Source organism: Vulpes lagopus, chromosome 4, assembly GCF_018345385.1.
Source record: "Vulpes lagopus strain Blue_001 chromosome 4, ASM1834538v1, whole genome shotgun sequence".
Classification (NCBI taxonomy): domain Eukaryota; kingdom Metazoa; phylum Chordata; class Mammalia; order Carnivora; family Canidae; genus Vulpes; species Vulpes lagopus.
In genome coordinates this window covers 13,958,466-13,984,416 of record NC_054827.1, presented here as the reverse complement: position 1 = coordinate 13,984,416, position 25,951 = coordinate 13,958,466, and the positions used below count along the sequence as shown (strand labels likewise).

The window sequence follows — 25,951 nt, the reverse complement described above, 5'->3', positions numbered from 1 at the left end:
ATTCCTGACACCATGTCCACTTTTCAACCTAAGACATGATGATAATTTTATGTTACATTTTTAAAATAGATTTGTGTTTAGAGAAGAATCAGTTCCACTTTAATTGGAATGGAAGTCAAATTGGCAAATTTATTTCAATTTGATTTTCTCTTACCTTTGACCACTTTCAAGTAAGACTTTAATCAAGGTGGGTGTTCCACTTTTGTTTTTATCTTTATTTCTCTATTGGGTACTTTCTCCTCTTAAGGGAATTACAAAACCAGCCATTGGTTATGGTAACAATTAAATTGAAAATGTTTTTGGACAGGGGTATGAGAGAAATATACTTCCATTGGCGCTTCTGTGAAAGGGACCGAGAGTTTTGAAGTTGTCTGCAGTTTGATCTGTAGGTTATCAATAACTCTGAAGATTGTGTAGCTGCATCCTGAAAATATGTTTTCTCCTCCTTTTTTTCCAAGTTATCTAGAGAATGTGGTAAGAGAATACACATATAAGTTCAAATCACACATCCTAGAAATGGGACTGTTATTAAGTTCTATTACTTGTAAGTTTGAGGAGTTGTTGAATGATTTTCAGTAAGTTAGAAATACAGCTACCAGGCTTACTATGACAAGGTCCACATTTTCTTATTTTTTGATTATTTTTTGACAGAAAGTTTGATAAAGGGATCCCTGGGTGGCGCAGCGGTTTGGCGCCTGCCTTTGGCCCAGGGCGCGATCCTGGAGACCCGGGATCGAATCCCACGTCGGGCTCCCGGTGCATGGAGCCTGCTTCTCCCTCTGCCTGTGTCTCTGCCTCTCTCTCTCTCTCTCTCTGTGACTATCATAAAAAAAAAAAAAAAAAAAAAAAAAAAGATTGCTTTGGCTATTCAGGGTCTTTGTAGTTCTATAAAAATTAAAAAAAAAAAAAAGAAAAGAAAGTTTGATAAATTAAAAAAAATCATTAGTCAACAGGAATTTCAAACAGGTATTGAAAACAGATAATAAGGATTTACGTATTACACCTTTTCAAGAAAGTACTATGCATGATGGAATCTTTGGTGATTTCACTTTTACACAGTGCACCTAGTCTATCAATTTTTTTTCTTTTTTTCCACAATAAAATGCCAACTAAAAGCTGCTTTCACATAAATTCAGAAAGAAAACTACATTTCTATCATTTTAAGAATTTCTGAAATTAATTGATCTTAGGTGAGGAATTTTAGATTTTTTTCCTACCCTGTAAAAAGTACCAATGATAATTTCTGGGATTTGCAATGATAATATTCAGAATTAACCATTTTATTTCTTTGTATCCATATGTCTTGTAATCAAGTAATTCACATCCTTGATTCTATATATTATGAATTAGTTCATCATCACGCCTCATTTAAGAACAGGTTTTTATTTCTGCTTAGTGACCATGAAAATTTCTAAACCACCAGGTGGCAGAGTGTCCTTGGCTTAGATGGAATATTACATTTTTCCACTGATTGCCAAATGGAGTTTACAGCTAATGCGAGTCACCCTTAAACCTTTTACTCATGTACCCCTAAAATAATTTTGAAAATATACGCATGAGCCACAAACTCCTAAGTTTATGTATTAAATTATTCAACAAAAGTAATCGAAGAGATGTAACTTCTGGCATACTATAAATAGCGAAATTTTAAAATAAAATTATCTCACTTCTAAACGAATCTAATTGAATGCAAAACACCGTAGGGCTTTGATAACAAACATCATCTATTTTTAAAAATTCCAAAACCAGCTCATCTTTTACATTGGATACTTTACATCACTCCTTTTTTCTCCATTACATCTTATTTTCCATTTTATTTCCTCTACAGAATTTTATATTAATATAAGATGTTTTATGCTTAAACGCTTTGACCACATTATTCTTCTTCTCTGCAACAAAAGTCTGTGTATAAATGAAATCAGATGTTTTGTATTTCCAGTGACCATAAGGCTCTGTCATATTTTGAAATTTCTGAATTTTTTACATATATTAGTATATATTTATAAATTTGCCCAGTATACATTTATTTTTTTCAATAATTTGAAAAATCCTGAAAAATGTTAAGAGATAAAAATGACCCTTGGGGCACCTGGGTGGCTCAGGTTGTGATCCCCCGGTCCTGGGATTGAGTCCTGTCTCAGGCTTCCCACCGGGAGCCTGCTTCTCCCTCTGCCTATGTCTCTGCCTCTCTCTCTGTCTTTCATGAATAAATAAAAAAAAATTAAAATTTTTGAAAAAAGTGACCCTTAATTGTGCCACCTGAGTAATATTTATAGAGAATAATAAATGACAACCCCTGGTTTGCTTATCTCTTCCCACTTTGGCCAGATAACTTCTGTGAGTTGAGGCCCATTCTTTCATATTTTTTCCTAAGCCTATAAAGATCTATTTCTTTAAAATTTGGGGCACAAAATATTAAAGCACCTTCAAAATTTTTAAGAGATTCTTTCTTTCCTAGCATTTAAAGCAGTGTTTCACTGGGGATTTGTGTGTACAGATACACATATATACATATGTTAAAAAATTATATTTATTGAGATATGATATTGCTAAAGTTTAGAGCTAAGTCTCAAGGAGTTTAGGAAACTGCAAAATTAGTGGGAACATCATTACTCTATAAGACCACCCTCACTTCTGACACCAGTTGTGTGTTCAGGGGCTTCCCCAAACTATCTGGAGGTTTGATAATTTACTAGCAGACTCACAGAACACACTGAACGTTATTCTACTCATAGCTACCCTCTATTATGGGAAAGGATACGGATTACAATCAGCCAAGGGAAGAATTGCACAGAGCAGAAAAGAACTAAATATGGAACTTCCAATGTTTTCTCCCACGGAGTCTTAGATGTGTTCTTTTTCCTCTATCTGTGTCTAATACATGGAATATTGACCACTAGAGAAGTTCACCTGTGCCTCCAGGTTCAGAATTTTATTGAGATTCCATTGGGTAGGCATGATTGGTTGCCTGTGTGCTAATTTCATTCTCTAGGTTCCATCCCTTTTCATTAAACTGATACTGTGTAACCCAAACCCCCACCCTACTTCAAATTGTTGGTCCCCCACCCTAAATACTCTCTGATGTGGCCAGCTCTAACCCTATATCACATTGTTAGACTACGGACATAATCCAAGGCCCCCAGGTAAACAAAGACACACCTATCACATGTGACATTCCAAGGGCTTAGAGGTTACCTCCCAGAAACAGGACAAGGCTAGACCCCTTTTTGGGTGAAGTTAAATTCTTTACTACACAGATACACATATATACAATAAAATCCACCCATTTGAAGTATAGAGTTCATTGAATTTTGACAAATGTGTACATCAGTGTAACTACCATCTCAGTCAGGATAGAGGACATTTCCTTCTCTCTAGAAAGTTCTTTCATGTTCCCTTGTCATCAATTCCCTCTATGCTCCAGCTGATTTCCTGTTGTTAGCATTTCATACGTGTATATGGAAAGATACAGTATGTTTTATTTGGTGTCTGTCTTCTTTCACTCGGCATGTTCCTAAGATTTACCCATAGCGTGTCAGTAGTTTGTTGGGGCTGGATACTATTTCGCTTTATGCGTAGGCCATAATTTCTCTATCCATTCACCTGCTGATGAACATTTGGGTTGTTTTCAGTGTAGAGTTGTTGTGGACAGATCTGTTGGTCTTTCTGTATATAGATCTCTGTGTAGACATGTATTTTCCTGTCTTCTGGATAAATAACCTAAGAGTAGAATTGTTGGATTGGATGAGACTTAAAAGAAACTGCCAAGCTGTTTTCCAGAATGGTTGTGATATTTTGCATTCCTACCAGCAGTGTATGAGAATCCATAGCTTTGCGGCCTCTCCAACACTTGTTATTGCCAGTCTTTCCAATTTTAGCCACTTTAATGGTTGTGTAGAGTCATTACTCATTGTGTTTTTAATTTGCATTTTCCTAATGATTTAGGAAGCTGAAGTCTTTTCACAAGTTTATTGGCCATTCAGCTGTCTTCTTTTGTGGATCTGATAAACTCTTTTGCCCATTTTTAATTGGATTGTCTATCTTCTTATTGAGGTATAAGACTTCTTTATGTATTTTTAATATAAGTCCTTTTGCAAACATCTATGTTTGTGGCTTGCTTTTTCTTTCTTTTTTTTTTTTTTTTCTTTTTAAGATTTATTTAAGAGTGAGAGAGTGTGTGAGCAGGGGGCAGGACAGAGGGAAAGAATCTCAAACAGACTCCCCACTGAGTGGGGAGCCTAACATGGGCTTGATCCCCTAACCCTGAGATGGTGACCTGAGCCAAAATCAAGAATTGGACACTTAGCCAACTGAGCCACCCAGGCACCCCTGCTTTTTCATTTCTTAATGATACCTTTTGAAAAGTAGAAGTTTTAATTTTCATGGAACTGAGAAGAACACATTTTAAATTGTGTTGTGAACCCCAACTATTTTTATGGCTATTTTGCTGCCATCCCAAAATTCTACATATCCTATCCAACTGGCAACTGATGAGTTTTGAGAATGTGTCCACTTTTAAAGCGTTTTTCTAAAATGAAGTAAGGTGGTATTACTAGTAATTTTACACAGTATCTCAAATGTCATCATCCACAAAGTCCTTCTTTGGTGGGAGGGGTGGATATTTTCTGAGAATTAGGTATTAATTCTATCTTCTATTTTGTTTTTTCTTGACATAGCAGACATGTAGAGACTAGTTAAGAAACGTAACGGTACTACTACTGGTACTTTCTTTTGGCTGCTACATTCAGACCTTGGGCTAAAGATAACTAATCCTCACTATGACTGTGAAGCAGATATTTTTGTCCTCATTACTTAGATATTCAGATGAAGAAAGTGAGGTTCAGAGAAATTAAATATCTTGACCAAGATGACATAGCTAGTAAGCAGCTGAGGTGGGCTTCCAAGCTAACTCTAAAATTCATGCTCTTCATTAATTCTCTGTACATATTCTGGATTCATCAATTTTAGATATATTGAATATAGATTTTGGCAGGTTGTGGAGAGAGCAAGGGCTAGGGGAAGGGCATGGGGGAAAGAGATTAGGTCTGGGGCTTATTTTGGCAGTGGCTGTTCACACTTCCCGTTCCTAATCCCTTATACAGAGTAACTTTATAGAGGGTCTAGGGTAATCAAGCCAAATTGGACCAACATAAATACAAATCAGATAATCTAACAATTAGCAGACAATTTGGTTTACCAAATGGCTCTGCCAGCATTTTATAAGATCCTCCTTTTGTTAAAAAATGTTACAGTGACTTCCTCAAATCTCAATGATGCGAAGCCTTGATCTATAATTTTATATTTAACCAATACTTTTGTTGTTACTACTTATGTCAGATCTTGTCATTAAAGCCATCTGTTATGTTTCAACTTGGCGGGCGTGAAGTGCCTTTAGTTAAGTTAAGCTGTAAGCTTGGGACATTGGCAGTCTCACATATATACTAGTTACATATTCTAAGGTCTTTCCTTCTACTCGGTGGCCTGAATCCCTGTCCTTTGTACAGCAAAGATGAAATGCCCAGTGAGATCATTAAATTATATCACTTTAATCAACAATATGATGTCCGCCATTGTATAATTCTACCGAATTCTGGGTCTTCAGACTTTCTTTCATTTATGTGTTATATTTGAAAATCCAAATGATGTTGAATATTCAGGCTGACATGAGTTATGAGATTGTATACAATCTATTTGAAGTTATGCACTAATTAATAAAAAGAGAAATTTGTGCTTTTTTCTCCTTCTTCAGGAACCAAGGGCCAAAACAGTAACTTAATTTTGGAATTCACTGGTATGGTATTAAAATGCATTTGGGAAGGAAGAACTAAACTGGAGAGGAAGAGACAGTAATATGTGCTTGGAGATGGGCCATTTTCAACCAAGGGAAAAAAACTTTTATACATAGGCCAAGGCTCTTTTTATAATTGAAAAATATTTCTTCACAACCATTAAAATAGAATTTCTCATGCTTTTCTTTTGCCGTAAACTATGACAGGAGATGAGTTCGGCAATTTTCTGAAATTTTGTCCTATTTAAGCTCCTAAATTATTTCTTAGCTTTCAACTCGAAAATATCTAAAACACCTTTCTCTTGAGGAGTTCAGTGACATGGTCAGATTTGTTTTGGTCAACCCATAATCTGCTATCTAATTATTAGAAGACAATGGGCATTTGGCATCAAAGTTCCATGAATAGTAAAGTTGGAAGATTCAAATATAGAGAAATAAAGACATTGGTCAGAGTCAATCAAACACTGAGTTGGTTTAGGGATTTCATTTGGTTTCCTTACCAAGTTATCTATGGCTTGGAAGAAAGTAATTTTCTAAGTACTTAAAATAAGACAGGAATTAATTAAGTCTCCCTTTGGATTTTTCTGCTTATTTGAATGTTGCCGCTTAGAATGAAGGCCTTGATAATCATAAAAAACATTCCAGAGAATGTTTCAGGTACAAAAGAAATTTGAGCAACTTAAAAAAAAATTAGGATTTAAAAAAAATGGCAACAGTCCTGTCTTCCTCTCTGAACCCACCCCACCCCCTCAAACAAACAAAAAACAACTCTGCAGTAAGAAGGTCTCACTGGAGACAAGTATACATATATTGTATGTGCTCCATAAATTAGAACTAATTCATGGGAAGGAATAGGTAGGTGACGGAGAAAAACAGAAAGGAGGAAAGGGAAGAAAAGGGAAGTCAATTGTAATATATGTATCAAAAAAAGGAGCAGAGACATGTAAAATAGTAAACGTTTTTTTTTCTTGAGAGGATGCAGACAGGTCCTCATTTTTTGGGGGGGCTGCGGAATCTGACTTTCAAAGCTTTTATAAATTTTCATTTTTGTAGTATTCCATTAGTTAAGTGGACAGTTAATATTCTTGGTATTTGGCAATTAAGATCAGAAAGAGGTAAAATATAGTAACTTTCTCCACAGCCTCTGAGCCTGCAGCTGAAGCAGTAAGAGAACCTATGTCCTAAGACTTTGTCCATGCTCTGCTCCCCGCCTGTGGCACTCTGTCTAGGGGATGGAGAGGGCCATCCCACCCTATAGGGGTTAGCTGGGCCAACTGAGCAGGGGCCATGACAAAGAATAGCTTAGGCATCACTCCACGTCAGGCATAGAAAGAGAACAACTAATGGGTAAGAAGAGTCAAGTGATATTGATCGGTGGCTCCCCAGGGTTGAATTCAGAACATGTTCTGCTGTCTCCTGGGTGCCAAGATTTGACAGAAAGGGCAAAGGACAGCTTGAACAATGTGGGGTGGGCGGGTGAAATCTCCATTCATTGTTGTTCACGTGGGAATGGAGTGCTCAGAATGAGGGAGATCTTGACAAGGCTCCCTGCCAGTAGCAGCCTCTCCTCTTGTTTCTTATCAGAAATGTAATACTCCCTGCCTCTTTCTCTTCACCGCTGGGGTTGGAAAGAGGGTGAGGAGCTCACACTTGTACCAGAGAGGAGAGATTTTGTATAAGAGGACCTTTGTCCTTTATGGGGGGAAAAAATAAAGAGTATGAAAAGAGAAGATTCAAAAGGAAAGGACAAGACTTAAAAGTCAGAAAAACATTTTGGAAAATAGGTTAAATGAAAAAGGAGTAAAGTGGCCCTGGGTCACTAGAAAACACCAAATTGGTAGTGGTAGAGAGGCAATGAAAAGGAAAAAAAAAAAAAAAAAGATAGTTCAAGAGTTCAAGAAGCAAAACTATAAAGAGAAATTGGACAAAACCAATATGTACATTAGTAAGGGTTGGTTATGTGAATGATGGTACATCCACACGGTGGACTACCAGATAGCTTTTCTTTTTTTTTTTTCATATAGCTTTTTAAAAAGAATTAAGTACACAAATATTAGCACAGCTTATCTAAGCTCAACTTAGTGAAAAAATAAAATGAGAGTAACTTTTCAAATGTCCCTTTATTGTAAAATAATAATACATGTTAGTGTATGCATATATGAAAAAAATCTAAAGGATGAAGCATCAAGCATCCAGAGGTAGTTATTTTGGGGGGATGGAGGGAGCAGTCATTGTGGAAGGGGGTTATGATTTATATTACACATTTTTATGTTATTCAACACATTTTTTTTTTTGGTAAAACTCATATAATTTCCATTGTGTTTTAAGGAAAAAGAGTCAATAACAAGGATGGAAATGAGTTATATTGTCAAGTAGATAAAGTTGAAAAAAGAAAAATTTATTTCTCTGCATTGAAACGTAGCACTGAAGTAATCGACACAGAACTGTGTCTATATACCTCTATCTTTTATGAAGTGGTGATTCCCAAAGCAAAAGTCTTAATTTCATTTAAAAATGTTCGTTAGCTTAAAATGACACAAGTTGACACCCTTAACAGGTGATGACTTTGGTCATAAACGTGTTCTGAATTTTGTACTGTATTTGCTCTGACCTAGAACACTAAACATGATCCACAATAACAACATTCCTTGGCTATCGATGTAGTGAGTATTTTTCCAACGATTAAGTATTTTCTTTTGAGTCACTGGAATCCTTCCCTTCAGCTCTTCTATTTCGTGAATCTCAAGAGGCAACTCCCAATTGCTTTTGACTTATGGACGGTCCTTCCCACGAGAGGTTCACAAAGCCCTAACGGGAAGGGGAGAACAAGAAAATTTCACAAATACACTGAAATGCACTTCACCGAATATTTAAAATCAGACTTTCAGAAAATAGCAGGATTTGGAAGCTAATAGTCTGGAAGTAACAGTTTGCACAGATGGACCTACTTGCCCTCAATTTTGAGCCTAGCGGGATCAGGTTACATATGAAATGCACAGGAATGATCATTTCACCTGGGAGTTAGGAGATTTTTCCACTTATCATTTGGGAAAACCTCCAGTGTGAAACCCAAGAATCTATAAATAGTGCAGCGTCGAATCCCGGCCAGTCACATCAAAAAGAGAAGAAAAAGCGTAAATCCTTTGCTGTCGGAGACGACGGAAGCTGGGCTCCAAAGTGCGTGGGCGGCCAGGCCCGAGAGCGAATTCTAGGACTTCACGGTAATCCGCCCCCGCGGGGCTGAGGCTCGGTCTCAAGGCAAGCATCCCTCGGACTGGTCGGGGAGGAAACGCCGTAACACGGGGCCTGGAAACACGCCTCGGCACTTGTGCGGGCCGGTCCTTACGCCGGCGGAAGAGAAGTACATCCTCGGGGGCTCCGTCCCCGCCGCGCCGAGCTGGGGCCCAGCAGGGGCGGCTCAGGGCCAGGCGCGGGGGCGGCCAGGTCGCGCAGGCCCCGGCCGCCAACCCGGAATCGCCTCTTTGGAGGAGAGATGCCGGCTGTAAACGACCCAAGCTGTCCTGTCGTGTAGGAACAGCTCCACAGGGGACACCAGCGGGCAAGGCCACTTCCCGGAGAGCCCAACGCGGCACCCGGCGCCACCTTCCTCCACGGAAACCGCCACGCGGCAGCCACCGGGCCTGCCATGGGGCTTCCCAGCATGCCCCGCTCCGCCCCGGACACGCCCCTCCAGCCCGGGCACGCCCCCTCCGCCCAGGACACGCCCCCTCCGCCCTGGGCACGCCCCGCTCCGCCCCGTGCACGCCCCCTCCAGCCTGGACACGCCCCTTTCCACCATGGGCACACCCTCTCCGCCCCCCCGCCGCACCCTCTCCACCCCGGGCACGCCCCCTCCACCCCGGGCACGCCCCTCCCCACCCCGGCACGCCCCCCTCCACCCCGGGCACGCCCCTCCCCACCCCGGCACGCCCCCCTCCACCTGGCACGCACCTCCCCATCCTGGCACGCCCCGCTGCCACACCTACAGCACGCTCTCCCTGGGGCTGTCGGTTCACCATCTCGGGCTGCTCCAGCGCAGGCTGGCATCCCCTAGCGGGGATAAGGAAGGGGCTTGTGTGCAGGAATAAGACTTATTCAAGGTAAGCTCTCTACCTTAATGCTTGGAAAATCTCCCTACTCTCCTCCCACAGGATCTCTGTGTCCTTCCAAATCTCAAATAACCAATGGCGCTAAGTCTCACCCACCTGGGAATAAGCTGTAGTTCCCCAAAGTCAATCAACCTCACGTTAGACAATTAGAGAGAACACCTGCTCAGCATCAAACCTGCCCTCCTGAGTCTTTTGCACAAATCTTCACCTGTATCCTCTCTGGGCTATTATTCATTGTCTAATTGCTTTGTTTCCCACTAACAAATTTAATCATAGTCTGCAGAAACTTAATTTACTACGCCTGGAGGAACAAAATGCAAAGGGAGTGTGAGGAAGCGAGCCACCCACTTTTTTTTTTCAGTTAACGTTGATGTAAATGCAAACTTTACCCAATTGTGTTGTTAATATTACTAACACCTGACATCAAGAGACTGCCTTAGAATTTATATGTAATAGTTCGTATGTTTATTAAGCACCTCAACCCTAGAAATAATCCTGTAGGTTGGTAGGTGAAGTGTGATTATCTTGCTGGTTTTACAGATGAAGAAACCATCTGTGAGAGATTTAAGAGACTTGCTTAAGTTTTATATCTTAAGACTTGTGGCAGAAGTGAGGACTCAAACCCAGGGCCTCCCATTTTTTACTCATGCTAAGAGTTTCTTAAAAACAAAAACAAAAACCAAAAACACCGTTATTCAAAGCCTTTGCTTGCGTTCATTTTGGTTAGCATAAGGGAAGGACTACCCTATAATATCAAATATCCTTCTCTTTTTAAGGGTAACTAATTAAAAAATAAATAAAACAACAAAGATGCCCTATATGCACATATATTTACATATGTGTGTGCATGTATCTCTATGTGTGTGTACATATATATGTATATATTTATCTCATATGTGTATATGTGTACAGATATCTCCAGGCGATATGGTCCAAAAGGCAGCTGGGAGTCTGGAGTGACCCTGGACTACTCTCTGGTTCACCAGGGTTAGTTACACTGTAATTCTCCCTTCTTGGGTTTGGCTCCACCTGGCCCCTTTGGGACCCTCCAAACCCAAGCCTGTGGATCTCCTAGGGTAATTTCTGCCTGACTTTGGAGCCCAGGATGAAGACAAGACAAGACGTATTACTCAGGACAGGTCACAGGTTTGTCATCTGCCAAGAGATCTGACAAATGTGATCTGGGTTAGTGGGTTTTCCATCATCTTGGGTTTGATCAGTGTTTTTTTGTTTTTGTTTTTTGGCATTGTTCTTTGTTTTTAACATCTGATGATGTTAGAAATGTACAGTCCTGAAAGATTAGCTTCAATTATTTCTCTATTCCGAAATAAAGGCAGAAAACCCTTTTTTTCTGAGCCTGAGAATTTATTTTCTAATAGTACCCAGATGTTTTCTGAGAGAGCGTGGTAGGAAAGATTTCTACAATAATGAAGTGAACAGAGGTGATGAAAAATAGTGTTTAGACTGCACTGTATATCCTTGTCTATATTTTAAAAATAAAGTGGTCTAGTTGGGAAAAAAGCTTAATACAGGATATTAAAGAAAGTCTTAAAACAAGCCCCAAATACTTCTTTAGAGAAAAGAGATAATTCTTAAACACTTTTTGAATGTTTAATATGATTTAATAACACATTAAAATAATCTAAGTATCCAGCTAAACATAGATTGATCAGGAAAATATATGGTCCTATCTCCAGGGACTTGGCTGAAGAATCAGTACTAAAATTCAATGAAACAGACCCAAATTTATTATAGCAGACATAATATTATCTGTTTGAAACAGTATTTAGTTAATATACATTGTATTTTTTTGTTTCTGAAGAATGCCATTTACGAAGTCCTTAGTGAAGAGCTAAAAAATAATTAATATATAAACACTTCAACTTTAAGCTTTCTCATTGTAGTTTCCTGTTGGAGTAAATAAAAGACCTTCATTACAAGTGAGGCCTTATACCACATCTTTTTTTTTCTTTTCTAAGTCTTTTGGATGTTTTGGAACTATTGCCCATTAAAAGAAAAATCTGATTGCTAAATCAGTATTAAAATAGAATCCAACTATGGTTTTTCTCTTTGCTGTGTTTTTATTTTTTGTTACTTCTTGCATTCTATATACAAATACTGTGCTTTGATATTTTAAAACCATTAAGTAACAGAAGGGGAATTTCCAAAATGGGATTTCTGCTTGCTTTATATGTAGGAAAATCACATTATTGTTTCTGTATTATACACAGAAAAAAATGTATGGAGCTAAAAGAATAACTGAGATATTGTCTGTTATGGAATTGAAAGTAATAAGCCTGACAGTAGGGAATCCCTGGGTGGCTCAGCGGTTTAGCGCCTGCCTTTGGCCCAGGGTGCGATCCTGGAGTCCCGGGATCGAGTCCCACGTCAGGCTCCCTGCATGGAGCCTGCTTCTCCCTCCTCCTGTGTCTCTGCCCCTCTCTCTCTCTCTCTCTCTCTCTCTCAAATAAATAAATAAATAAACAAACAAATAAATAAATAAATAAATCTTAAAAAAAAAAAAAGCCTGACAGTAACTTTTTTTTTGTCCTCAAGGAGAAATATCAGAGATTGGTTTCCATCCTGAGGACCAAATAAAGTTACTGTGTGACAAAAGATTTTTTTTTTTTTTAAACAGTAGTTTGGTACTAAAATACTATCTTTGGGTTATATGCCTTAAGACTACCTTCTTTTTTAAATATTTTACTTATTTACTTTAGAGAGAGAGAGTTTGTGGGCACACATGTGGGGGGAGGGGGTGCAGGGGAGGCGGGAGGGAGAGGAAGAGGAAGTGAGAGATAATCTCCAGCAGACTCGTGCTGAGCACAGAGCCAGATGCCGGGCTGAGTCTCACAGCAGCTGAAACCAAGAGTCAGATGCTTAACGGACTGAGCCACCCAGGTGCCCCAGGACTACCTTCTAGGTAAAGGAGGTCTTTTGGGTACTTAAGAATGTGAGTTCTCTTGGATAAAGTCCAAGATGAACTGTCCTTATTTCAAGATCCACTTATGGAGCATAGTGTTAAAGGTTGGCTATGGATGTATTGACATTATCATCATCTTATTAAACATTAGCACTTAAGTTTCTCTGGAAGGATCGTGGAGGGACCTTTTTCTGCTAGAGAAAGTGTACAATGTGGGAAAGATGATTGTAGGGAGAGAAATGACAGCCCTATCAAATGGTAAGAATAGCAAAACGGCCAGCTTTAGGGCTCCAGAGTCAGCTAGCCTGGCTCAAGTTCAAGCTCTACCAGATACTAATGATGTAAGGTTTCACTGTACAATGGAGATGATAATAGTATTAAGATGAAAGAAATTCATACATGCAACTTTTTTTAAAAGATTTTATTTATTATTCATGAGAGACACAGAGAGAGAGAGAGAGAGAGAGAGAGAGAGAGGCAGAGACACAGGCAGAGGGAGAAGCAGGCTCCATGCAGGGAGCCTGATGTGAGACTTGATCCCAGGACTCCAGGATCACACCCTGGGTTGAAGGCAGGCACTAAACCACTGAGCCACCCAGGGATCCCCATACATGCAACTTCTGACATGTAGCAATTGGTCAATAAATATTGGCTACTACTGTCTGAGAGTTTAAGCTATTTACCTATTGCCTGTAGGGACAGAATGAGTGATGAAAGGAAAATAGAGACTGTAGGGGTCCCTGGCCAGCTCAGTCGGTGGAGCATGTGACTCCTGATCTCAAGGTTGTGAGTTCAAGCTCCACGTTAGGTGTAGGGATTACTTAAAAATAAAATCTTAAAAAACAGGGACTGGATGGTTATGTTTGAAGGTTTCTTCTAGAGTCTAAACCCATGTGGCTCATACCCATTTTCTTTATTTTACTACCCATAATGTAAACCCCTCCACTGTCTAACCTATGTACCCTTTCAATGTTCTCCTATCCTAATGTTTATCTGGGTTTCTTCCTTCTTCTAGACTCACACTCCTCTCCTTCTGACTCCTCCCACTGTGCCTGGCAGGATTTCCAATGCAGGAGGCTTTAACCCTACTATGTTCTTGACTTCTTCGAAACGTTACAATCTAGTTTAACCAAGTCTGGTTCTCCACTGAGGACACTGCTTCCCCAGAAGCCCTTTCAGGAGCTCATTGTCCTCACTCTTCAGTGTCATTTCCAGACCATTTCCCTCCTGTCTTCTTCAGGCACCTCAGAGGTCTCACTGATACATCAGAACGATGCGGGTGATTGTGATATTTAATTGATAGTTGTCGGGAATATACAGGGACATTGCATTTAAAATGCTCAGCACAGTGCTACATATTAAATTCTCAGTAAATATTATTTACTCTTATGTCTACCCGACTCTCCCAAAAGTGTGTGTCATCATCTGAAATGACTATGCCTATGAAATCATACTTTCGGCCTCCGACTAGTATCTTCTATCTGTTCTAGTCCATTGGCTTTCTTCCTTCTCTGAGCTGGAGCACAGCTTAGACTCTGTTCTCCCACGTTTGACGTTTTCTTGCCAAGATCATAAACTGTCTTGTTTTCTTTCATTCACATCCAGTCACATCTGCAGATTCCCAGACATAGATGAGTCCAACTGTCCATCTTATCTTTACCTGTACCAGGTTACTGGGGAAAATCAGACCGCTGAGTAGATTTGCATCATTATGAATTCATTGTCACCAACCTCAGGTGGGCTCTCAGCTTTCTCTTTCACTCCCTACCGTGTTCTCTTGGTCAACTCGGTATCCCATCTCTACTCTGCATATTTCAAAGCTTTCCCAATGTCTTCAAACACATGCCCTCTCACTTACCTTCCTCCTTGCCCCACTCTTAGTAAAATAGACTTGCATCTTCAAAGTCAAATTAGATAAGGGGGAGCTCCTGATATTTCAAATCCTATAAACCCATTGTTTCCTTATTTCCTCCTGTTTCAGTGAAAGCGGTATTCTTTGTCCTGTCTACCTAAGGTCAGTTGGCCTGCCTGCCTGCCTGCCTGCCTTCCTTCCTTCCTTCCTTCCTTCCGATTTATTTATTTATGAGAGTGAGAGAGAGGGTATATGCATATGCACTAGTAGAAGGGGCAGAGCAAGTGGGAGAGAGAATCTGAAAGACTTCATGCTGAGCCTAAAGCCTGATGTGGGGCTCAGTCTCATGACCCTGAGCATGACCCTAGTCAAAACCAAGAGTGAGACATCCAATCAGTTGTGCCACCCAAGTGCCCCTTGATCTTTCTTTCATAGGATCTATCAGTAATTTCCTTTCTCTGATTTCAACCTCTGCCTTGATCCTGCCCTGTCAGTATTTAACAGTGCTCATATTACTCATCTTAAAAAAAAAAAGCTCCCTTGAATTCATCTTTTCCTACCTGTTTGCTTTCTTTTCCTTTTCCCTTCCTATCTAAGGTTCTTGAAGGAGATGTACATTCTGTGTCTCTTCCCTCAAGTTCCACTCACTCTTCAACCCACTACAATAAGGCTGTGGACCCCATCACTCTACTAGAACTGCTCTCACAAGGGTCTTTGGCTTTTTATTTCTAAATGCAGTAGAGGATCCCTGTGTGGCGCAGCGGTTTGGCGCCTGCCTTTGGCCCAGGGCGCGATCCTGGAGACCCAGAATCGAATCCCACGTCGGGCTCCCGGTGCATGGAGCCTGCTTCTCCCTCTGCCTATGTCTCTGCCTCTCTCTCTCTCTCTGTGTGACTATCATAAATAAATAAAAATTAAAAAAAAATAAATGCAGTAGAAATGCACGGTTTGCTTGACCTCTTGGCAGCTTTGAAATGACTGACCGCTGCCCCCTTTTCACAGCCCTCTGTGTTCTTGACTTCCTTTCTGCCATTTTTTTCATGACTTCTTAGGTTATCTTGCTAGCACCTCTTCCTGTTCATTTCTTAAGTAGGGTCTCTGTCCTGTGTCCTCTTCTCAACTCACTGTATGTATTTTCCTTTTTAATCTCATCTGATCGTATAATTTCAGATCACCTTTATATAGCAGTGACTCCCACATTTATATTTACAGCCAGAGGCTCTCCTGAGCTTTGGGCCCATATCTCTAACTGCCTATTGGACACCTCTTGGATGTCTTACAGCCCAACTCAACATGTTTAAAACTGAACTCATAATCTTCACTTGCACCAGCACAACCTATTTCTCTTCCAGGGTTCCTTCATCTCAATTAGCTACCCAAGCCAGAAATCTAGAAATTATCCTTGACTTCTCTCTCACTTTCTATATCCAACTAAAAAAATCAAGTCTTGTATCTTTTACTTCCAAACTACCTCCAACCCCAACCCATTGTTTCTCTCATTCATACTTTTATTGTCTTAATCAAACTACCAGCTCTCTAAAGTGAATTATTTCAACAGCCTCCTTCTGAAGGGTCCAGATACTGCTCTCCATCAAATTCCTCTCACTTCAGAAATTGTGCTTTTAAAAACACAAATTTGGTTGTTCCTGTAAGCTTTAAATCCTTTAATAGTATTTTAGTTAGGGTTCAATCAGAGAAACAGACCCATAGATATGTACCAAGAGATTTGTTGCAAAGAATTGGTTTACACTAGTTGAGGCAAGTCTAAATGCCATAAGGCGGGCTCTCAGGAAGGGCTGGCTGGAATTCTTGGGTATGGGCTGAAGTTGCTGTATATAGGTAGAATTTCTTCTTCAGGGAGTAGTTGGTTCTGCTTTTAAGGGTTTTCTACTGATTGTATCAAGTCCAGCCAGACTATCAGGGGTAATCTTAAAGTCAACTGATTATGGACATTAGTTATATTTGGAAAATACCTTCATGGCAACACTTAGTGTTTAACTGAATAACTGGGGACTATTAGCCTACCCAAGTTGACACATTGAAAAGGCCATCACAAATAGTTTTTCACACCTTTCAAATAAAGCCCATACTTAAAGTGGCTGCACGGACAGTAGTCCCGCCTTATCTGTGGTTTCATTTTCCCTGGTTTCAATTACCAGGTGTCAGCCATGGTCCTATGTCAGAAGGTCTGTAGTAGCCTAACACTATGTCCCAGTGCTTACATCCTTCACCTCACTTCCTCTCATCACATAGGCATCTTACCTCACAGCATCACAAGAAGTAGAAGGGTGAAAACAGTACAATAAGATATTTTGAGAGCAAAATATCACAGAACTTTTATTACAGCATATTGTTATAATTGTTCTATTTTATTATATTATTGTTAATCTCTCACTGTGCCTAATATGTAAGTTGAACTTTATCATAGGGATGTACGTATGGAAAAAACACCTGTGTATCTAGGGTTCAGTACTGTCTGCTGTTTAAGGCATCCACTGGCGATCTTAGAGGGCATCCCCTGCAGATAAGAGAGGGCTACCTGTAATGCCTGTACAACTTGGTGTTCATCTTCCTGTGCTTTAGGGAGTTTGAGATCCTTTCATTTCTGGAATGTGCTTAAGCTCTACCTATAATGCTCTTTCTCTTTTCTTCTCTTCCTAGCTACCTCGCAGGTCATTCTTAAGAGGCCTTTTGTCTCCTTTAGTCTGAGTTAGATCATGTTGTTAAGAGCTCTCTTAAAATCCTATATTTCTTCTATCATAATGTTTTTCACATTTTATTGCAATTGTTTGTTGTCTTCCTTGCACTATTGGAAGGTATGTCTTATCCCTGTATTCCAAGCATTTAATATACTGCCTAATACATAGTAGGTGGTACCTAAGTATTTGTTGAATAACCAGAGGATGAATAAATATAGATTTGTTATTTTATTAGAAATCTGGTTAAATTTGCGAGTATAGGATATCCACATTTAATTAGAAGTGTAAAACGTTTTCCAAGGCAAACATGTCTGACTTTAATTTTTCACTGTTGTGGGTCACCAAGCTACCTTCTATTAGAATGGATAATGGAATAGTAGCTTTTAAAGGTTCTTCTTTCTATGAATAAATATCATCTTATAGGAGCCATGAGTTATTCATTTATTAAATGTTGAGCACTTTCTGGTCATTGTTATAAGTTCAAGGGATACAGCGGTGAGCATGACAGGTAAGGTACCTATTTTCATGTAGTTTACATGAGAAGTGCAGACATAAGGCAAACAATACCTGGCAGTCAATAAAGCAATAAGAATAATTTCCAGTAATAAGGAAAATAATAATAAAAATAACATGATATGATAGTAACTAGCTCACTGAAGGGAGAGTGATGTAAGGTGGTTAGAGAAAGCCTCATTTCATCCATCAATGAAAGGAGGGTAGTTTAAATGTTAAGAAAATACACCCCCCCCCCAAATACATTTACCGTTAAAGAGAGTATTGTGAGGTACTTGGGTGGCTCAGCTGCTTAGGTGTCTGTCTCTGGGGATCCCAAGACCCTGGGATCATGACCTGCATTAGGCTCCCTGCTCCATGGGGAGTCCACTTCTCTTTCTCCCTCTGCCTGCCACTCCCCCTGCTTGTGCTCTCGTTCTCTTTCTCTCTGTCAAATAAAATCTTTAAAGAGAGTATGTGCATATTATATATATTAACTTTAAAAACTTTCTTCATATCCTTTCTTTTTATGGATAGAGCAACTGAGGCCCTGGGAATTAAGTAACTTGCCCAAGTCTACATACAGCTTAGTGGCAGAGCTGGGATTCAAATGTTGGTCCAGCTAATCCTAAACCCATGCTTTCTCCACAATGTCATATTCTTTTTTTCTTTTTTAATTTTTTAAAGATTTTATTTATTCAGCATAAGCAGGGGGAGAGGCAGAGGAGAGGGAGAAGCAGGGTCCCGGCTGAGCAGAGACCCTGAATGTGGAGCTCAATCCCAGGACCATGACCCAAGCCAAAGGCAGACGCTTAACCGTCTGAGTCACTTAGGCACCCAATAATGTCATATTCTTCTCAGAAGGCCTCTGGAGAAAAATGGGTACTTGTCACTTTTAGGTTTAAGCAATAAATTCTAGTATTTTTTTAAAAGATTTATTTATTTTAGAGAGAGAGTATGAACAGGAGAGGGAGAGAGAACATCAAGCAGACTCCTCACTGAGCACAGAGCCCCATGCAGAGCTTGATCTCAAGACCTCAGCCAAAATCAAGAGTTGGATGGTTAACCAACTGCATCACCGAGGACCCCACCATCCCCCTTTTTAAAAAGATTTTATTTATTTACTCATGAGAGACACAGAGAGAGGCACAGACACAGGCAGAGGCACAGACACAGGCAGAGGGAGAAACGGTCTCCATGCAGGGAGCCTGACATGGGACTTGATCCCGGATCTCCAGGATCATGCCCTGGGCTGAAGGCGGCACTAAACCGCTGAGCCACTGGGGCTGCCCCAAGGAGCCCTTTTATTGAGGATTTTTAAAACTGTATTCTATATTGATAATAATACACAATAGACAATATTTTTTCACAATACACAATATTTTTATGATATTCTCCTGTTTTTCAAGGCACTTTTATTTTCATTCTCTTATAATCCTGTGACCACTACGTAAGATGCAGAGAACTTATAGACCCCTTGAGAATTGAGAAGACTGAAATCTGACAAATGATTGTACTGTGATTACATAGCTGTATAATGGTAGATATACCAATTCTCTTGACTTTTTGTCTGGCATTTTTTTCCAGTATGCCTTGAAAAAACCTGTTTTTTTTTTTTTTTTTAAGTTCTGTGTTTAAGGATTTAAGTGCAAATAAAACCTGAGAATTAGTTTTAACTTCTCAGGAAAACGCCAAAGATTTATTCATTAGTACTGATAACTTCATTACTAGGAAATGAAAAAGAAAAGAGAATAACAGGGAAGAAGAGAAAAAGTGTTAGATGTCTCATTAAATAATTGATTCCATTCCTTTTTTCCTAATTTTATGCAAATGAAAAAAGGACATCCAACTGCAAAGCCTCTGAGGCACTATTCACATTCAAGTACTCTTAAGATACACATATGTGATAACTTCATTCTTTGTACCCTATGGAAAAGTGATTTTTGTTTTATTCTTCATGGTGTATACGTTTTGTTTTATAATTATCAAGGAGGTAATCATGAAAATGGGAGGGGGAACCCCTTTCTTGTGTTATTCTTTCATTGCATTGCTGAAAGCAAATCTATTCCCCCTCTTTTCCAAAAGTCAGCTGGGTCTTATCAGCTTTGCAAAATGATGAATGAATGCCTTGTTCATTATTATTGCTTAAGTCATTCTTATTTATGCCAGTAATTCAAGGATTATGTTTTGATTGTTCTTGAGAGATGAAAACACTTTCTTGCTGATGAATAAACACTGCCACTTTTTAAATATTTGTATGCAAAATGTCTTTAAAGCCATTATGGAATGCTTTGCAAGAGCATTAGGAAGCTGTTTTTCGAAAGGCACTTTTTTTTCTCTACCTTTTCTTTCATGCTAAGCAGTCCAATTGAAAGGCCTTTCAGAGTTAACTTGTTGAAGCAATACCAGTGTTTTAGCGTAATGAATAACTTTTTATAGAGGACAATCACACACAATTCCACATGCCGGTATTTCTATTTCTGTGCACCACCAATGCGGGGATTCTGTGCTAGAATCTCTTTCTTTGAGAAGGCTGAGGCGATCAACACCCTGATTAACCTCTGATATTCACGTGGTGCTCTTGATCTTGAGGACTGCAGCAGTAACAAAGCGGTAATGGCAGCCATATGCTTCGGGTATTGTGGGTGCGGGTGACCCAGATGTGAACTCGGGGGTGACTGATGCTAACTGCTGTTCATTTCAGGTTTGGTCTGGAGATTACTGGTGAAGAGTTGCTACTTGACAGAAACGCCCTTGATGAAGATGGAAATGTCAGACACCTCTGGTGCGTGGCCATCCTGGACTCTTGGGACTCCTTTTCCACATTTTCTCGCTGTGCAGTAGTCTCTTCTTGGTTTGTTTGTTTGTTTGTTTGTTTGTTTTTTCAGTACAGGGAATGGAGCCCTAGAAGAATTAGGATTATTTGAAATTTCTCTTTATTGATCTGTAGCTCACTTATTCATGTTTTATAAGCAAGAGGGATTTTCGGCCTAACAGTGTTGACCAAAAAAAGTGACATGTTTTAACGTCGATCCATGGCAGGTCATTTAAAAATATTTAATATCTCAACATCTGGAAAATGGCCATGATAGGGGGTAGTGTGACTGAAATGACAAAGAGAGTGTAAAACATGTTGCAGAGTTGGGAAGAAAGCTGCTGTGAGTGGCAGAAGTCAGACTATGGAGAGGAACTACCCCAATTCGTGCTGAAACGCTCCCGCACACACTGGCCTTTTACCTCCTCACTTACCTCCCAAGTACTATCCATTCACAAGGCTTCTTACCACTTCCTTCCAGTGGGGTACATCCTGGACAGTAGAGTGAGTACGTGGCAGTTGCCAGTGGTTGTGCTAAAGTCAGAGCAAGACCACTTTCCAGAACATTCCCAATCTGTATTTCTCTATCATGGAACCTCTTTTTATGGAGTTTACAGAGTAGTTCAAGGCTTAAGTATTTAAAATTTTGACCAATATTGACTGTTTTGTTCCTGAAATATCTTAAAGGATATTGCAGTCCTAGGCATCTGATGTTTTGAGCTGTGACCACTGAAAAGTGGACTCCTTCTTTCTAATGATACTTATTTTCTCCAGAGCAATTTTAAGAAATAACTGCCTTTATCCCATATACCTCCTGCCTGTAGTGTCCTCTGTCCTCCAAGTCTCAGGACTATACTCTTGAACCAAGACACCCATCCATAATTTCCTTTTAGTTCTTAATTACAGAGTAGACCATTACCAATCTGATTTGGTTTGAAGGGCTTGACAAGACACACCCTTCCAAAATTATTTTCCATCACATCTATCTTAGAGCCTGAATTTCTCATCTAAAGGCACCCAGTTCTTTGAGTCAGAAAGTACTGATTTGCAGAAGCTGTTAAGATACTGATATCACTGAGAAGGATAATACTTTGTCAGTCATTAATGCTTCATTTAGTATTTCCTTTTTTTTTTTAAAGATTTTATTTATTTATTCAGAGAGATATATATATAGAGAGAGAGAGGCAGAGACACAGATAGAGGGAGAAGCAGGCCCCATGCAGGGAACCCGATGTGGGACTCAATCCCGGGTCTCCAGGATCACACCCTGGGCTGCAGGCGGCGCTAAACCCCTGTGCCACCAGGGCTGCCCCATTTAGTATTTCCTAAAGTATATCTCTGAGAGGAACACTGGTTTCATTGGATTAGAACTCTTACCCTTAAAAAGGTTCCCATGGCCAAATAAGTTTGAGAAACTTATTAAATAAAGTTTCTGATTAAATATGGCTAAATAAATTCTTTTCCCAAAAGATTTCACATAGCCTTTAGTATTGCTAGCATGTGTCACAAACTTCAAAGAAAGAAAAACAGATCCTAAAACAAGTAGTTTATTTCAAAGATGGTCCCATGAAATACTGGTGAGGTATCAGGTAAATGAGCCAGAGAAGAGGAGAAAGCCAATATAGATGGGACGCATTAATGAGTGAGTTATTGGTGTGGGCATCTGGATGTTCTCCTGACAAGGACCTCTGGAAAACTGCATAGAACCCATCTCAAGACTGTGCCAGTTGAGGACAAGGAAGCTAGGGTAGACCTACCCATCAGCTCCCTCCTGCCATTGGTTGAGTGCTACTCTTGGCCTTGTAAACACTCTGGCTGTGCACCGAAGCTGCCAGAGTAAGCTTCCGGTCAGAATGTCCTCTGGCTGAGTCAGAGGTGCTTGCACTAGAAAGCCCTCAGTGTAAAAGGGACCCATGAGTGCTGAGGAGATACTGGTAGGCCTTATCCAAAAGTGGGCATCTGCTGTAGTGGAATTTAGTCTATAGCATTGCTCTAACTTATTCAAGAGGCATCTTAGAGGCTAGTGTTCCACAAAAAATGATTTGGGAGTGGTGCCTTAGTTAGATAAGTTAATCTTACTAAGTATTCTTTACCTTATAAAGTCAGGATCAGATGTTTGAGAGAATGAAGTGAAGGACAGGAGAGTTATTAAAAATAGGGGAGCCTACTGAGAAATAGAAACAGCAGCAGGGCGTTTCCTGAATGCCCAGAGGGCAGCAGCATGAGGGCTTTTAGGCTGAGTCATCAGTGCCAGAGCAATGGGGTGAGGTGGCAGTGTGAGGTGGCCAACAAACGAGGTGGAGGGGTACTGAAGATAGAGTTGATGTGAGCCTGGCCTACTCCCTTCGATTTTAGGTGGGTACATTAATGACAGGAGACAGCTCTTTTAATTCTTTATATTCTTGATTCAGGTTACCAAATAACAGACTGTAACTTCATTATTAATATTAACAAATACCTCTATTTACCTGATATTTGACATGCCTTATCTCTTTATTATTCCCATTTCACTTGTGAGAAAACTGATGTATAGAAAGTTTAAGTAACTTGCCCAGATTACATAAGCCCATGAGTGAACACTGCCAGTTAAACCCAAGACCCTCTGATTTGAAAATTCACAGGCTTTCTACTACTCCACATTGCAGCTCTGAATTATATAATAGCAAGAGTAGTTCCATTTAACAAGTATTTAAAATGTGCCCACATCATGCTAAGAACTTTACATGCGTTATTTCCTTTAATGGTAAAGGCTGTTTTTCTAAATTCTTCTTAAATTCACTGATTAATTGCTAACCGTCCAACTCATCTGTCAGATAGGATGATCATATGAATTACCTGGTGGTGTGGGGTAAAAGCTCCTGGACTGGGTTTTCAGGTAACTTGGGTGACAAGAGTTGTAGTTTGGACTTCCACTTGATAACTCCATGACCTTGATTATGTCTTTTTCTTTCTTTCTTTCTTTCTTTTTTTTCTTTTTTTTTTAAAGTAGGCTCCATGCCCAGTGTGGGTCTTAAACTCATGACCCCGACATCAAGAGTAATTCTCTACCGACTGAGCCAGCCAGGCACTCCCTTGGTCAAGTCTTTAACATTTTTTTGCTCTGATTATTTCATTTGTAAAATGAGAAGTTTAGGACAAAAGGTCTCCCAAGATTCTTTCTAGGTCTAAAGTTCTACTTGAAGCAGCTTACATTCTTAAAAATATTAATAGAAATTTGAAGGGACATCTAACATACTTAAAGAATGCTACAATAGTCACATGTTTTCCTCACAGTTATGAAGAATTAACAAATCATAGAACTGAAATAAAGCATTTTAGAATCATCCGATTAAAATCAGTGTAATATACACATATTGAGTATTTTCTGTTTTCAGTCAGCCAAGCATTTGTGAAATTGACAGTATTTCTCTTAGAGAAATTATTCTTTTTTTAATATTTTATTTATTTATTAATGAGAGACACACACAGAGAGGCAGAGACACAGGCAGAGGGAGAAGCAGGCTCTATGCAGGGAGCCTGACGTGGGACTCGATCCCAGGTCTCCAGGATCAGGCCCTGAGCCAAAGGCAGATGCTCAACCATTGAGTCACCCAGGCATCCCTAGAGAAATTATTTCTTTGCTAAATTTGTCACAAATTCTGGGTATGTGATTGAGAACTTCATTTTTTAACATGTGTTTAGAGAGAAAAGGAACATAGCTGTCAATTTAGGAGAAGGAAGAACTGTAGAAAACAGTACATAGAATAGTTAACAGTGCCAGAAGTATTAAAAATTAAAAAATACACTTGAGACTGTTTACTTCTTTGTGTGCTCCACCTTTAGCGCCCAGTTTTTAAGAATGTACAGAAAAACTTCTTAGCCCAATTAAAATTAGTATGTTTTGTTTGTAATAGCATGTTTGAGGAAAAAAATGTGGCCAAAAAAATGACCAAGTCCATTAAAAACAAATGGTAGAGACTTCCAGTTACAAAATAAGTCACAGAGATTAAAAGTACAGCATGGAGACTATAGTCCATAGTGTTGTAATAACATTGTATGGTGACTACACTATCATGGTGAACAGTGAGTAGTGAATAGAATTATTGAATCACTGTGTTGTACACCTGAAACTAATATAACACTGTATGTCAACTATAGTTCAGTTTAAAACAAGGGTAGCCTTAGGGCACCTGGGGGGCTCAGTAGTTGAGCCTTTGGCTCAGGTCATGTTCCCTGCAGGGAACCTGCTTCTCCCTTTGCCTGTGTCTCTGCCTCTCTCTCTCTGTATCTCTCACGAATGAATTAATTTTTTAAAAAACAACAACAAAAAAAAAACAATGGTAGCCTTTAGGACGTGCTCACATCAATGTAATGCCCAAAGAACCAAGGGAATTGTTTCTCTAGGTTTATGACTTAGCTCAATCATTTCGGAGGCTGCTGTCCCACCAAGATACCATCTCCAAGAGTAGGATTCTCCTTCTGAAGTATATGTGTGGAGTTAAGGACCAGCCTAACAGCCCTTGAGAAAATGGGACTGTGCAGACTTTATAAAAGCCTCCATTGACTCTGGGAGACACTGCAGTTGCCAGGTTGTCGTCTTCCACCCCTCGGCTGGAAGGGTTCACCCTTCATCCTTTCAGGTGAAGAGCCCTATATTAGTTTCCTGGGGCTGCTATAACAAGGTACCACAAACTGGGTGACGTAAAACAACAAAAGTTTGTTCTTTCATAATCTTGAAAGCTAGAGGTTCAGAATTATGGTATCTGCAGGGACACTCTCTCTGAGACTCTGAGTGGAATCCTACCTTGCTTCTTCTTAGGTTCTGCTGGGCCTGGCAGTCCTTGACATTCCTTGTCTTAGAGCTGTATCACCCCAGTCTCTGGATCTGTCATCACATGGTCTCCCTGTACATCTCTGTTTCCAAATTTTTTCTTATGAGGAAACAAGTCAGAATGGATTAAGGACCAAAATATAAAAAGCCAATATGACCTTCTCTTAACTAACTCTAACTCAAACTAACCTATTTCCAAATAAGATCCTATTCTGGGGCTGGCGGATATAAGGACTTCCATATCTTAAGGGAAGGGATGCAGTTCAACACATAACAAACCCTCTTAAAGATCTAATGTGTTCGGTTTCTTATAAATTTCACCGGGGGGAGGATATAAATAAGTTTGGATCAGTGCGTTGACTGACAGTAGGAATAACAATAGCTAACACTTAACACCTAGTACTTGTCAGGCACTAAATATTAGCTCATTTTCTTTTTACAACTCTATTAAAGACTTGATGTG

The 25,951-nt window shown here is 39.7% G+C and overlaps 1 protein-coding gene across 1 annotated transcript in view; it reads right to left on the bottom strand.

Moving 5' to 3' along the window:
- Positions 1 to 7,889: 7,889 nt before the first annotated feature.
- The window catches only part of LOC121488675, a 55,297-nt gene continuing 37,235 nt past the window's right edge, over positions 7,890 to 25,951 (bottom strand). The window contains exons 4-6 of the mRNA XM_041751029.1: positions 9,775 to 9,838; positions 8,803 to 9,564; positions 7,890 to 8,596 (exon numbers count right to left, since the gene is read on the bottom strand). Of these exons, the coding sequence (XP_041606963.1) occupies positions 8,866 to 9,564; positions 9,775 to 9,838 (763 nt within the window). The 3' untranslated portion in view covers positions 7,890 to 8,596; positions 8,803 to 8,865. The remainder of the gene's footprint in view (positions 8,597 to 8,802; positions 9,565 to 9,774; positions 9,839 to 25,951) is intronic.